Genomic DNA, 15699 nt, shown 5'->3' with positions numbered 1-15699 from the left:
GGCGTGGTGGCTTGAGCCTGTAGTCCCAGCTACTTGAGAGGCTGAGGCAGGAGAATCGCTTGAACCTGGGAGGTGGAGGCTGCAGTGAGCCAAGATCGCGCCACTGCACTCCAGCCTGGTGACAGAGAGAGACTCCGTCTCAAAAAAATAAAAATAAAAAAAATTTTTAAAAAATAAAGAAAATAAACTGAGATCAGCAGTATATTTAGAAAGGTAAGAAAAGTATCTAAAATAACTAAAGTAATATATTAATCGAAAATTGAGCATAGGCTCATATAGAGAATAACATTCAGGCTAGGAGAGAAGTTGTGGATAGATCCAAGTCTGATGATTAAATGGGTCATGTCCCAAGTCTTACCAGGAAACGTGAAATTCAAAGGGGCTCATTCTTTAACAATTTCTTCTCCTTAAATTATGTTATAGCAACCGTGGAACTAAAACAATGTGCTAGGAATACCATAAGTAAAATATTACTTTAAATCCTTCTAAAAAGTTTCTAATCTCATTTAATACAACCATTGTTTACCAAGCACCTATTGTCTGACAAGAATTCAGACAGAAAATCGGACAGGGAAAATGAGAAGAAATAAAAAGGAAAGGAACAAAAGTGAAACCAGGGCAAAGTTAGTAGTTCATTATATGTCTATGGGGCAGTCTAAGAAAGACTGATCTAAATGTTTTTCAAAAAGGATTTGGAAGTTATTCCATATCAGAAAAATGCTACCAAAATAATGCTTGGAAAGGTGCTCAAATTGTCCCAAGATGATGGTATCTTATGGCCATTCTTTATAAGCTAAACAAGAAACACTTAAGTATGCCAGCAAAAAAAAAGTTAGTAGCACTAATCAGGCATCGACTTGTTAATGAATGACAGTGTTTACACAGTAGAGTCAAATAAGTAACAGGAGCTGAAAACATGCAATAACCTAGTACAGATTAAAAGTTCAAGATCGTTATCCTAGCCCAATTAAAATATCTTTTTGGGTTGCAAAGTCCTAATTTCAGTAGTTCATTTTAATGAATGGGAGACTATTTCTAAATTTCAGTTGGAATTTCTAAGAACACAAAGTGTGAGAAAGAACTGAAAATGAACGAAGGATGTAACGTTGAGCACTGGAAAAGGAAAAGCATATGACCAAAAACATCTTATTGTAGTTTAAAAAAAATCCCCCTCGGAGATTTATTAAGTCTATACCTGATGAGAAAGCAGCAGGAAGTCAATAGAATTGATACAGTTCACTACAAAAACACAAAAGAAAAAAATACTTGAGCAATATATCTTGACCAAGAAAAGGAGAACAGGAGAAATATTTTCCCATCAAAAATGAGAAAATTATGGCACAAATAAGGTTGTTAGTGAGATACCTTTTAATGCAGTAGATGATTTATAGAAATAGAGAGGGGTTGAATCCAGGATAACTCAAATATTTTTTATTTCTTAAAAAGTCAGAAAAGCAAGTAGAGTCAAAATATTAACTGATCAAGTTAGGATTCTGACTAATAAAAGCAGATTAAGGAGCCTGAAAATGGAATAATATGACTTTTCTACTGCAGGCTCGGAAATGAATATTGGCAGGTGAGGCATACTATATACTTCTTCAGAGCAATGATTATGTTACTATTTATTTATGCCCCTCCATAGCCATTAGCATAGTGTTTTCTGGGTTTTTGTTTTTGAGATGCAGTCTCGATCTGTCACCCAAGCTGGAGTGCAGTGGCGCGATCTTGGCTCCCTGCAACCTCTGCCTTCTGGGTTCAAGAGATTCTCCTGCCTCAGCCTTCCAAGTAGCTGGGATTACAGACGTGCACCACCATGCCCAGCTAATTTTTGTATTTTCAGTAGAGACGGGGTTTTGCCACGTTGGCCAGGCTGGTCTCAAACTCCTGACCTCAAGTGATCTGCCCGTCTTGGCCTCCCAAAGTGCTGGGATTATAGGCGTGAGCTACCATGCCGGGTCAACATAGTCTTTTATACAGAATGAACTTTCAATTTTTTTTATTGGTATATGGGCTTAAATAACCAGTAAAACTATGCATATTAGAAAAAAATAGCATCAGTTAAGACGGATGTGTAATATAATCTTCTAATCTGAAGATAGCATTTTGCAGATCAGATAAACCAATTTTTATGGTTATGGGCAAAACTCTTTTAATTAACTTACAGTGAGTTTTTGTTTTAAACTCAGGCATCTTTCAAAAATTTTCATACTAACTGTCAATTCTAAAAAACCAAGCCCTATTCTTCTGGCTTCATATATTAATTATCTGATTTTTTTTTTTTGAGAGAGCACTTTTGGACAGCACAAAAGTTGAAATACAACATTCTAAATTCACTTACAAAATCACAAAATAAAAACAGTTGGCATTTAAAACAACCAGAAATCACGGGTAATATGGAATGTTTATGTAGCAAGGTCTTTAAAGGGGTAAATGTTTCTTCTGGTCCCAAAGGGATTTAGGGTTTTTACCTTGGTGCCAATTGCCAGCTAAGATGAAGGCCAGACATTTTGGATTCCTCAGGCTTTTAGTGGCCAGCCACAAGCATTTGTAAGAGATGAAATCTTGCTCATAGTGCCAAGATTTTAGAATTGATAAAATTAGAACACAGAAATAACTATGGCTACTTTATACCCATTAGGATAGCTATTATCGAAAGTTAAAAACAAAACAAAACAGAGGATAATAACAAATGCTGATGAGGATGTGGAGAAATTAGAAGTCATGTGCATCGCTGGTGGGAATGTAAAATGTTGCAGCTGCTGTGGAAAATAGTATGGCAGTTTCTCAAACAATTAAAGATAGAACTACAAGTCCATTTCTAGTTACATATCAAAAGAATTGAAAGCAGGGACTCAAACAGATATTTGTATATCCATGTTTATAGCAGCATTATTCACAATAGCCAAAAGGTAGAAGCAACTCACTGTCCATCAATGGATGAATGTATAAACAAAATGTGGTATTTACATGCAGTGGAGTATTATTCAGCCTTAAAAAGGAAATTCTGACACATGCTGCAACACGGAGGAACCCTGAAGGTATTATGAAATTATGCTAAGTAGTGAGCCAGTCATAAAAGAACAAATATGCTATGATTCCATTTATACAAGATAACTAGAGAAGTCAAATTCACAGTCAAAAACCAGAGTGTTCACTGCCAGAGGCTGGAGGGAAAAAGGAATGGGGAGTTATTCTTTAATGAGTATAGAGTTTTAGTTTGGGAAGATGAAATCATTCTGAAGATGGAGAGTGGTGGCAGCTGCATAACAATATGAATGTACTTAATGCCACTGGACTGTAGACATAAACATTAAAATGGTAAATTTCGTAATGTGTATTTTATCACAGTAAAAAAAACAAAAAACATAACCATGGGACATATATATTTATTTTAAAAACGTGGGGGGCCCAGTATTACTTTAAAAATATATATTGATGATGTTGGGTAGAGGCAATACCGTACAGCGGTTTAGTTTTGCATTCTTGAGCCAGGCTGCTTAGGAATCCCAGCTCTGCTATTGTTAGCTAAAGACTAACGAATTTCAGCTTCTTTGCACTTTAAATCACCTCATTTGTAAAAGAAGAACAATAAGTTAACATATTTAAAGTGCTTAGAATAATGCCTGGTATATAAAAACCTCTAGATAAATGTTAGCTTTTGTTACCATTGGGAGTGAGCTTTAAGGCAGATTTTAGAAGCTGTATACTCTGACAAATATTTCATTCATCCCTCTTCTGCCAGAACTATCCTAACAGTCCCTAAATCCCTCCATTGTCACAAGACCCCCGTCAACTGCTCCCCTGTACCACAAGAAACTCCTGATTACAGGGCAGGGAGCGGGGATGAAGGTGGGAGCAGTTACAGGGAACAAAGCCATAATATGGTAACTTATTCAAGTTACTAGGCTAGTTCCACATGTGGCACAGAAAAGAGTATTTGTAATTTGTTTTTTTTTTTTTTTTTTTTTTAAGATGGAGTCTCGCTCTGTCACCAGGCTGGAGTGCAATGGCACAATCTTGGCTCACTGCAACCTCCGCCTCCCAGGTTCAAGTGATTCTCCTGCCTCAGCCTCCCGAGTAGCTGAACTACAGGCACATGCCACCACGCCTAGCTAATTTTTTGTATTTTTAGTAGAGACAGGGTTTCACCATGTTGGCCAGGATGGTCTCGATTTCTTGACCTCATGATCCGCCCGCCTCGGCCTCCCAAAGTGCTGGGATTACAGGCGTGAGCCACTGTGCCCGGGCAAGTATTTGTAATTTTAAAGTATTATGTTTCCAGTTTTGTTGTTATCTTTTCTACATGGAGGATATCAATAAATAATAGAGTCAATTTAAAATTTTGATTGTGTTGTATTTCTGCAATAAATTTCACTAATTGTCATTCTAGCCTACATGTCTAATTCTGAAAACATTTTCAATCCAGCAATCACCGACTGTATTTTCTTCAGACATTCTATCTCACTTGGCCCCTATGGGTTAATTCTCAATCCTCACACATTCTGTCTCTTTAGGCCATTGAAGACATCCCCTCTTTATTTTGAGACAGTGCATTTACTGGCTTTCCTAGCTTTTCAACTGCTTCTTCCCTACCTCCAATGTTGGTTCTACCTGAATGTTAAACATAGGCAACATCCACTGAGGTAACCAGTTTTTTGCACTCTTTCTTCAGATTTAACAATGGGGAACACATGCAATTTCATGGCTTCATCTATCACTTCCTCTTTGATAATTTAAACCTACTTTTTTTTAAAGGAATCCGAGATTAGCATGATAATTTCAAAATCTCAGCTCTCTGCCTGACATCTCTCAAACCTGAGGTCTGTGCCTTGGCAACTATTTCCAATTCCCGCGAAACAGAGCCAGCATCTGCCCCTTTTCTTCCTGAAGAATCTACAATGTTCCTACACAATACTGACATTAGTCTTAGTCCCTCCCAGAAGCCAGATAAGCCACACGGGCCCCAAAGCTCTTCTCCTTCTCTCATCTCTACAGTACCTATTGTTATGTTAGCTTCCCCTCATCAACACTTGTCACCTGGCAAAATGTTGGCAAGCCATTATGTATTTTGTTGCATGGTAAGAGTTTGTATGTGTAAATATATTCTGTCCAATAGGACAGCAACCTCCCTAAAGCAGGGAAATTATGTCTAAAATCTCTTTTATATTTTACAAATGTCAGAGGTCCTAGATTACAAAATTTACATAAAGAATCATTTAAGCCAATCAAAATTGAAAGATGTATGTTACTAAGGTAAAGAGGAAGGAAAGATAAGGAAAATTCCATTTAAAAGTCAGAAAAGTAGAATCTAGGAGTAAATATGGGGGTAACTTGGAGCTCTCGCCAACCACAGTAGCAGAAAGAACTATTTACTTAGTAACAACTATTAAAAGTATTATTTATTTAATATTTAATAGCATCAATTTCTCATTTTTTCTTATGTAATGGTAAGACAATATTTATAACTTCAGGAATGCTTTATAATCTAAATTTTGTTCTAAGGAAACCAGACATGATAGTAATGCTGAAAAATTAAAACTTCATCTGAGAATGATTTCATTGTTAATGTAGGAATAAATTATCTTTAAAAATTATATATGTACCATATATTATCTGAATAATATATGTACCATATGATATATGAATACATAATATATGTACCACATAACATATGAATAGTTTATATATATACATGTGGATGGGTGGTTTCTAGTTCATTAAAACAAGTTACATCATTAAACTGGACATTTTTACAGGGAAATGCCATTTCTTAAAAAAAAAAAAAACAACCCTAATATATGAATGAGAAAATTAAATATTAACATTTTTCATAAAAAAGACAAGCATGTTTATTACTACAGCATTATATCTGAGTAGATATATATATGTAACTTGTTATGGGAAAAAATTGCTACAATTCTTAATATACAGAAGTTTGCTAAATGATTGCAACTTATAAAACAATGCTTTAATTGGACAAAATGTTTGATCTTAAAAGAAAACAATTACGACTAAAACAATGCTGACAAAGAAAATCAGAAGATGAGAAATACCAGATTAGATCTTGCAGTGTAGTATATTTCTTCTGAACTGTCCAAAAAACCATCACTGTCGGGCTGTTTAGCAGAGACCAAGAAACCCAAGTTATTTATGCTTAGACTAAAAGCCACAAATTCACAAAGGGAAACTTTCACAAATGAAGTAAGTCCTGCTAATATAATTTTATTAAGGCAAATGGAAAGTCAAACTGTATTAGGCAGCTTCTAAAAAAGCAACATTGCAACAACTTTGCTCTAAAATGCAGTTACTAAATTAGTACAGAATTTAAATACAGGCAATGCCAACTTACAAAGGGAAACAAAAAATAAACTCAAACTGCCTTAACAAAACACAATTAGCATTTATAAATATCATGACTACTTTTTCTTAATTTTCTCCACCCCTCTTCATAAATGTCAGGCTTTGGTATTACAATATGATCATTTTAAGAGTTCTTCTTTAACATCCTATTCCTCCACACTGGTACATTGAATTAGAGTAACTATAAGGTAAAGGCTAATGACACCCTTTGTATGCTTCAGTCAAGTGAGCTAAAATAAGCATTAAACTGAAGAAGAAAGCCTTCAATCCTTAGTACTTATTAACAGTTACTTTCTTCTCATTATTAAATAGCAAATAAAAAATGGAACAGACATCATATGGAACTCTGGCAAAATAATTTCTTTAGAATTTTGTATTTTCCAATATCTCTTTTTTTTATTGTTCTATAGAATATTAACATCTCAAATAGATGCAAAGTATTTTGCTTTTATGACTCAATCTAATATATTATCATTTATCTGGAAAGGAGTTTATAAAACAACAACAAAAGAATCATACAAAGTATATTCATAAAGTTATAGCAAGCCTTAAATGAATGACAAACTTCATTTACTATGTATGCCTCATCTCCCTAAGTTTTAGTACTATATACAGATATGATTCTACTCTAATGTTTGGAAACCATGGCATTTATCCTAAAAACACACATTTTAAAAAGCCCCTCAAAAATAAAAAAAATAAAAAATAATTTAAAAGTCAGCATTAAAAACATTTAATCAGAGAATGGTAAAACTAGTTTCTCCTAAAATAATTTTGAAAATATTCAGCAACACAGATTTATTTATTATGAATTTGAGAATTACTTACCTTTCTGTTTCCCACAATTTTAAAAAAAATTTTATTTTATGTTTTTAAAGACAAGGTCTCACACTTTCGCCCAGGCTAGAGTACAGTGGTGAGATCATAGCTCACCGTAACCTTGAATTCCTGGGCTCAAGGGATCCTCCTGCCCTAGTCACCCAAGTAGCTGGGACTACAAGTACACACCGCCATGTCAACTAGGTTTTAACATTTTTTTGTAGAGACAGGGTCTTACTATGTTGACCAGGCTGGGACCTCAAATGTTTTTGAAAATATTAATGATTAGCTTTTTTGGTCAGTACTAATACATCACACAGAGACAAATTAAAACATTTATTTTCAGTGTTAACATTCTAAGGCTACACTACTTACAAGTTCATGATGTGGTTCTGTCTCCTTTCTTAAGGGTGGATCAAATTTCACTTGGCCAACTAAAAAAGAAAAAAACAGTAAAACCAGGATGTTTTTATATTCTTAATGATATAATAATTTAAAAAGTTTTTCCATGGTAAAAGACATTTAATGCTACCATCAACCACACACTGATCTCCAAAGATACTTGTGTTCAATTTTTAAAACTGACACTAGTAATTGTAAATATTCATAGTGGTGCATGCGATATTTTGATACACGTGTACAATGTGTAATGAACAAAACGGGGTAATTAGGATATCCATCACATCAAACATTTATCATTTCTTTGTGTTGGGAACATTCCAAATCTTCTAACTGTTTTGAAATATACAATAAATGATTGTTAATTATAATTTCCCTACTCTGCTACTGAACACTAGAATGTATTCCTTCTATTTAATTTTATTTTTGTACCTATGAAACAACCTCTTTTCATCCACCTATTTCTTACCCTTTCCTGCCTCTGGTAACCATCATTCTACTCTACCTCCATGAGATCAACTTTTTTAGCTACCACATATGAATGAGAACATGAGACATTTGTCTTTCCATGCCTAGTCACTTAACATTAATGTCCTCCAGTTCCATCCATGTTGTTGCAAATGACAGGATTTCATTTTTTTATGACTGAATAATATTCTGTTGTGTATATATACTACATTTCTTTTATTTATTCACCTGTTAATAGACATATAGGTTGATTCTTCATCCTGGGTATTGTGATAATGCTGCAATAAACTTGGTAGTGTAGATATCTCTTAGATACACTGATATCCTTTGTTTTGGATGCATAATCCAGTGGTTCTGAATCATACGGTAGTTCTCTTTTTAGTTTTTGAGGACTCTCCATACTGTTTACCATAGTGGCTGTACTAATTTACATTTCCATCAATAGTATGTAAGAGTTTCCTTTTCTCTGCATTTTCACCGGCATGTGTTATTTTTTGGCTTTTTAACAACAGCCATTTAAACTAGGGTGAAATGATATCTCATTGGGGTTTTTCTTTTCTGATTTGCATTTTCTTTACAATTAGTGATGTTGAACGTATTTTCATGTATCTGATGGCCATTTGTATGTTAGCTGGAAAAAGCCCAATAAAGTCTTAACTGCTAAAGCTTAATTTGTTAATTCTAAGCGTTTTCCACAGTAAGAAAAGATGATTAACAAAATTATATGTGTGTACAATCAGGTTCTAACTTGCTACTTTCTTGTGACCAGGCATAAAACAGAGACAATCTTTTTTGTTTTTTGAGACAGAGTCTCTTTCCGTTGCCCAGGCTGGAGTGTAATAGCGCCATCTCGGCTCACTGCAACCTCTATCTCCTGGGTTCAAGCGGTTCTTGTGCCTCAACCTCCTGAGTAGCTGGGCCTACAGGTGCGCGCCACTACACCTGGCTAATATTTTGTATTTTTAGTAGAGATAGGATTTCACTATGTTGGCTAGGCTGGTCTGGAACTCCTGACCTCAGGTGATCCACCCGCCTCGGCCTCCCAAAGTGCTGGGATTACAAGCGTGAGCCACTGTGCCTGGCTGAGACAATCTTAACTCAGTATTTAGGTGGGTAGACAGCCGCTGATACAGGGTACTTGTGGAAGCCAGCCTGTAAGATGGCCCCCAGTGACTCCTGCCTCTTGGTATTCAAAATGCTTCCACATTGGATCAGGGTTGGCTGATGTGACCAAAAGACCAGGGCAGAAGTAACTGTATATGAGTTCCAAGATAAAGCTTCTGTCTTGGGCTCTCTCTGTTGGATCACTTGCTCTGGAGGAAGTCACACTGTGAGCAGCCCTAAAGAGAGGCCTCCTGGCAAGGAAGGGAAGCCTCTGGCCAATAGTTACGTGAATGAGCTTGGAAGTAAATCTTCCAGTCCAGTCAAACATTCAGATGACTCCGGCCCTAGCTGATATCCTGTGTGCAACTTCATGAGACCTTGAGCCAGAATCACTCAGCTAACCTGTCCTGGATTCCTGACTCTCAAAATCTGTTAGAGACAATAAATGTTTATTGTTTAACATGAGCAGATATACAGAAAGTGAGAGAATTCAGTACCTTCAGACTTATACTAAAAGAAATACTAAAAGGAATTATTTAATCAAAAGAGATCCTTAAGTAGTGGTACAGAAATACAGTATTGAATGAATAGCAAAAAATTGGTAAATATACAAATACAGATTAATATTGACCATGGTTAATGACAATAATATTGTCTTATAAGATTTAAAATAAAAAATATGGGAGTTGATTTAAAAAATGTTTACTGTTTTAAGCTGCTAAATTTTGGGGTTGCTACATAACCAAAAACAACCACTGCAGCTAAAGTATAAACTAGCCAGAGTAGACACAGATTAACTGTACTACATTCATCTTTTCTTTTTCTTTGCTTTCTAATGTATTGAATGTTTCAGTATCTTTACCTTTTATTTCTATAGCTCATTATCATTATCTGATCTTGTAACCTGGGTAAAACCCTCAAGTCCACTGAGATAAAAGCAGAGGAAAAAATATAAAACAATAAACAGAAAACAAATAGCCACAATATATTACATTTCAACTAGTAAGAGCTTCAGCCAAAACCAAAACTTCTCAACCAAGGTGAGGAAAAGAGTGAGATTTCAAAGCATAATCAGTTTTCTAATGGTTTGATTTCAACTTTGTATGTAAATTTATTGTGAATGTTAATACCAATGAAAGAAGATCATGGGATTTGAATATTTAGCAATAGGAGGCATAAGGAAAAAACTGGTCGAGAAACACAGCCCTGTAGTATCTCCAGTTATGTCTGGGTGTGTACATGCTTTTAAGCTGTTAATGGCTCAGATAACAAATGGCCCTTAGATCTGATAAGTAGGTTAAGAATGAGTCCATCCTATTGATTGGAATAGTTTCAGAAGGAATGGGGCCAGTTCCTCCTTGTACCTCTGGTAGAATTCGGCTGTGAATCCATCTGGTCCTGGACTCTTTTTGGTTAAGCTATTGATTATTGCCACAACTTCAGAGCCTGTTATTGGTCTATTCAGAGATTCAACTTCTTCCTGGTTTAGTCTTGGGAGGGTGTATGTGTCAAGGAATTTATCCATTTCTTCTAGATTTTCTAGTTTATTTGCGTAGAGGTGTTTGCAGTATTCTCTGATGGTAGTTTGTATTTCTGTGGGATCGGTGGTGATATCCCCTTTATCATTTTTTATTATGTCTATTTGATTCTTCTCTCTTTTCTTCTTTGTTAGTCTTGCTAGCGGTCTATCAATTTTGTTGATCTTTTCAAAAAACCAGCTCCTGGATTCATTAATTTTTTGAAGGGTTTTTTGTGTCTCTATTTCCTTCAGTTCTGCTCTGATTTTAGTTATTTCTTGCCTTCTGCTAGCTTTTGAATGTGTTTGCTCTTGCTTTTCTAGTTCTTTTAATTGTGATGTTAGGGTGTCAATTTTGGATCTTTCCTGCTTTCTCTTGTGGGCATTTAGTGCTATAAATTTCCCTCTACACACTGCTTTGAATGTGTCCCAGAGATTCTGGTATGTTGTGTCTTTGTTCTCGTTGGTTTCAAAGAACATCTTTATTTCTGCCTTCATTTCGTTATGTACCCAGTAGTCATTCAGGAGCAGGTTGCTCAGTTTCCATGTAGTTGAGTGGTTTTGAGTGAGTTTCTTAATCCTGAGTTCTAGTTTGATTGCACTGCGGTCTGAGAGATAGTTTGTTATAATTTCTGTTCTTTTACATTTGATGAGGAGAGCTTTACTTCCAACTATGTGGTCAATTTTGGAATAGGTGTGGTGTGACGCTGAAAAAAATGTATATTCTGTTGATTGGGGTGGAGAGTTCTGTAGATGTCTATTAGGTCCGCTTGGTGCAGAGCTGAGTTCAATTCCTGGGTATCCTTGTTAACTTTCTGTCTCGTTGATCTGTCTAATGTTGACAGTGGGGTGTTAAAGTCTCCCATTATTATTGTGTGGGAGTCTAAGTCTCTTTGTAGGTCACTCAGGACTTGCTTTATGAATCTGGGTGCTCCTGTATTGGGTGCATATATATTTAGGATAGTTAGCTCTTCTTGTTGAATTGATCCCTTTACCATTATGTAATGGCCTTCTTTGTCTCTTTTGATCTTTGTTGGTTTAAAGTCTGTTTTATCAGAGACTAGGATTGCAACCCCTGCCTTTTTTTGTTTTCCATTTGCTTGATAGATCTTCCTCCATCCCTTTATTTTGAGCCTATGTGTGTCTCTGCACGTGAGATGGGTTTCCTGAATACAGCACACTGATGGGTCTTGACTCTTCATCCAATTTGCCAGTCTGTGTCTTTTAATTGGAGCACTTAGTCTATTTACATTTAAAGTTAATATTGATTTGTGTGAATTTGATCCTGTCATTATGATGTTAGCTGGTTATTTTGCTCGTTAGTTGATGCAGTTTCTTCCCAGCCTTGATGGTCTTTACAATTTGGAATGATTTTGCAGTGGCTGGTATCGGCTGTTCCTTTCCATGTTTAGTGCTTCCTTCAGGAGCTCTTTTAGGGCAGGCCTGGTGGTGACAAAATCTCTCAGCATTTGCTTGTCTGTAAAGTATTTTATTTCTCCTTCACTTATGAAGCTTAGTTTGGCTGGATAGGAAATTCTGGGTTGAAAATTCTTTTCTTTAAGAATGTTGAATATTGGCCACCACTCTCCTCTGGCTTGTAGAGTTTCTGCTGAGAGATCAGCTGTTAGTCTGATGGGTTTCCCTTTGTGGGTAACACGACCTTTCTCTCTGGCTGCTCTTAACATTTTTTCCTTCATTTCAACTTTGGTGAATCTGACAATTATGTGTCTTGGAGTTGCTCTTCTCGAGGAGTATCTTTGTGGCGTTCTCTGTATTTCCTGAATCTGAATGTTGGCCTGCCTTGCTAGATTGGGGAAGTTCTCCTGGATAATATCCTGCAGAGTGTTTTCCAACTTGGTTCCATTCTCCCCATCACTTTCAGGTACACCAATCAGATGTAGGTTTGATCTTTTCACATAGTCCCATATTTCTTGGTGGCTTTGTTCATTTCTTTTTATTCTTTTTTCTCTAGACTTCCCTTCTCACTTCATTTCATTCATTTCATCTTCCATCACTGCTACCCTTTCTTCCAGTTGATCGCATTGGCTCCTGAGGCTTCTAAATTCTTCACGCAGGTCTTGAGCCTTGGCTTTCAGCTCCATCAGCTCCTTCAAGCACTTCTCTGTATTGGTTATCCTAGTTATACATTCGTCTAATTCTTTTTCAAAGTTTTTAACTTCTTTGCCTTTGGCTTGAATTTCCTCCTGTAGCTCGGAGTAGTTTGATCGTCTGAAGCCTTCTTCTCTCAACTCGTCAAAGTCATTCTCCGTCCAGCTTTGTTCCGTTGCTGGTGAGGAACTGCGTTCCTTTAGAGGAGGAGAGGCGCTCTGCTTTTTAGAGTTTCCAGTTTTTCTGCTCTGTTTTTTTGCCCATCTTTGTGGTTTTATCCACTTTTGGTCTTTGATGATGGTGATGTACAGATGGGTTTTTGGTGTAGATGTCCTTTCTGTTTGTTAGTTTTCCTTCTAACACACAGGACCCTCAGCTGCAGGTCTGTTGGAGTTTGCTAGAGGTCCACTCCAGACCCTGTTTGCCTGGGTGTCAGGAGCGGTGGCTGCAGAACAGCGGATTTTCGTGAACCGCGAATGCTGCTGCCTGATCGTTCCTCTGGAAGTTTTGTCTCAGAGGAGTACCCGGCCGTGTGAGGTGTCAGTCTGCCCCTACTGGGGGGTGCCTCCCAGTTAGGCTGCTCGGGGGTCAGGGACCCACTTGAGGAGGCAGTCTGCCTGTTCTCAGATCTCCAGCTGCATGCTGGGAGAACCACTATTCTCTTCAAAGCTGTCAGACAGGGACATTTAAGTCTGCAGAAGTTACTGCTGTCTTTTTGTGTGTCTGTGCCCTGCCCCCAGAGGTGGAGTCTACAGAGGCAGGCAGGCCTCCTTGAGCTGTGGTGGGCTCCACCCAGTTCGAGCTTCCTGGCTGCTTTGTTTACCTAATCAATCCTGGGCAATGGTGGGCGCCCCTCCCCCAGCCTCGCTGCCATCTTGAAGTTTAATCTCAGACTGCTGTGCTAGCAATCACTGAGACTCCGTGGGCGTAGAACCCTCCGAGCCAGATGTGGGATATAATCTCCTGGTGTGCCATTTTTTAAGCCCATCGGAAAAGCGCAGTATTAGGGTGGGAGTGACCCGATTTTCCAGGTGCCGTCTGTCACTCCTTTCTTTGGCTAGGAAAGGGAACTCCCTGACCCCTTGCGCTTCCCGAGTGAGGCAATGCCTCGCCCTGCTTTGGCTCACGCACAGTGCGCTGCACCCACTGTCCTGTGCCCACTGTCTGGCACTCCCTAGTGAGATGAACCCAGTACCTCAGATGGAAATGCAGAAATCACCCATCTTCTGCATCGCTCACGCTGGGAGCTGTAGATCGGAGCTGTTCTTATTTAGCCATCTTGGAGAGTACTTTAAATTACATTTTCAACAGTACTGAATACATAAAGTTTTCTAAATCAACTGCAAGTCATCTCTAATTACCTTTTTTTTTTTTTCCCAGACAGAATCTTGCTCTTTGCCCAGGCCAGAGTGCAGTGGCAGGATTTTAGCTCACTGCAAACTCGGCCTCCCAGGCTCAAGCGATTCTCATACCTCAGCCACCCAAGTAGCTGGGTTACAGGTGCGCATCACCATGCCTGGCTAATTTTGGTAGCTTACACAGGGACAGGATTTCGCCATGTTGACCATGCTTGTCTTGAACTCCTGGCCTCAAGTGATCTGCCCACCTCGGCCTCCCAAAGTGCTGGGATTACAAGCATAAGCCACTGTACCTGGCCTCTAATTACTTCTTGTATATTAAAGAAATGATAAAGATATTTCATAATTACTTTTTGTATATTAAAAAGATGAGAAATGCTCTCACGTGCTAAGGATGCCATTTTCGGAAAAATAGTTTTGTGGTGAAATTAGCAAATTTAAGACGTGACTTCAGCAGGAGCTTTAAAGATAATTCATATGATCACACAACTAAATGTTGGCAAACAAAGTACCAAATCCCACTCCTGAGTTTTTTATATAACCCACCATACTTTCCAGGTATCAGTAGAACAAAACTCAGAGAATAAATGCTTCTAAGGAATAAAAAAGTTAAGGCACTATTGTTCGAGGGATTCCTGGTGGCAGTTTATCACTGATGAGTTGACAGTACTGGATCCCATGTGAATGAATGGCTTGTCTTAGTGGGCCCATAACTTGGCTGCCCCTAAGAAATAACTGGGGGTCTATTTTAAAAGGTTTCTGGGCCAATCCAAGACCTATTGAATTGGACTCTGGAAAAATGGTGCCTGAGATTCCCTTTTTAAAAGTTTCCAGGTTACTCAGATGCTAGGGCAGTTTGCGGACCTCTATTTCTCTGTTACCCTTGGATCATGAGTGCATGAATGACGTGGGAGCTTGTTAGTAGAACCTCAGATCCCATCCCAGGTCTACTGAATCTGAAACTGCATTTAACAAGCTCTCTCGGTGAGTTACATGCACATAGGCATTTATGGCACTGCCTTAATTACTTCTACCCTGCTTATTCCAGGAATTAACTTATCCTCCCAAATAGTAACAACATAAATACATCCCACCCTGCCACCAAAAATTCCACAAGAATAAGGAAAATGAAATTCTTACTGCCCTAATTAAACTTTACCTTTAACAGTGTTTAGTAAGAAAAACTATTCAGAAGGAAATAAAACAAAAATAACTGCAACTAAATTATAACTTATTTTGTATCATTAAATCATAAACTGTGTATAGTATATACTTACAGTTTATCTCTGAGCGTGTTTTTTCTTCTCTCACATTTCTACTTGTTGAGTGAATTCTATGTGGTACAGCAACAAGAGGCTAGAAAAGTACAAAATCAATGATATGCAGCATTTGATAATCAAGTCATAGTATGGTCCACAAAATTACCCAAATAGAAAAAAATACTTCATTTTAAGTAAAAACGAAAGCAAAACAGCACTTTGCAAGTTTTTTTTTTTTAAAAGAAGAAACCACAATAGCAGCTCAAACTATGAAGGTGAAAAAATATTTTTATTATCCACAACATAA

General features: G+C 37.5%; 1 protein-coding gene across 7 annotated transcripts in view; it reads right to left on the bottom strand.

Annotated features, from left to right (window-relative positions):
- MAP4K3 (mitogen-activated protein kinase kinase kinase kinase 3) overlaps positions 1–15699 on the bottom strand; it is a 191195-nt gene that overhangs the window by 55893 nt on the left and 119603 nt on the right. For 6 of the 7 annotated variants that reach the window (XR_009210009.1, XM_032177925.2, XM_058428713.1 and 3 more), the window contains 3 exons: positions 15411–15489; positions 7555–7613; positions 6054–6116 (listed from right to left, as the gene is read on the bottom strand). Coding sequence is in view for 6 of the 7 variants with exons in the window: in XM_032177925.2 (XP_032033816.1) it covers positions 6054–6116; positions 7555–7613; positions 15411–15489 (201 nt within the window). In the remaining variant the exon portion in view is untranslated. The remainder of the gene's footprint in view (positions 1–6053; positions 6117–7554; positions 7614–15410; positions 15490–15699) is intronic. The other variant, XM_032177926.2, reaches the window with a different exon arrangement.

The sequence above is a fragment of the Hylobates moloch genome, unplaced genomic scaffold (assembly GCF_009828535.3).
Source record: "Hylobates moloch isolate HMO894 unplaced genomic scaffold, HMol_V3 SCAFFOLD_15, whole genome shotgun sequence".
Taxonomy (NCBI): domain Eukaryota; kingdom Metazoa; phylum Chordata; class Mammalia; order Primates; family Hylobatidae; genus Hylobates; species Hylobates moloch.
The sequence above is the reverse complement of the archived record's forward strand: the minus strand, read 5'-3'. Positions and strand labels throughout refer to the sequence as shown.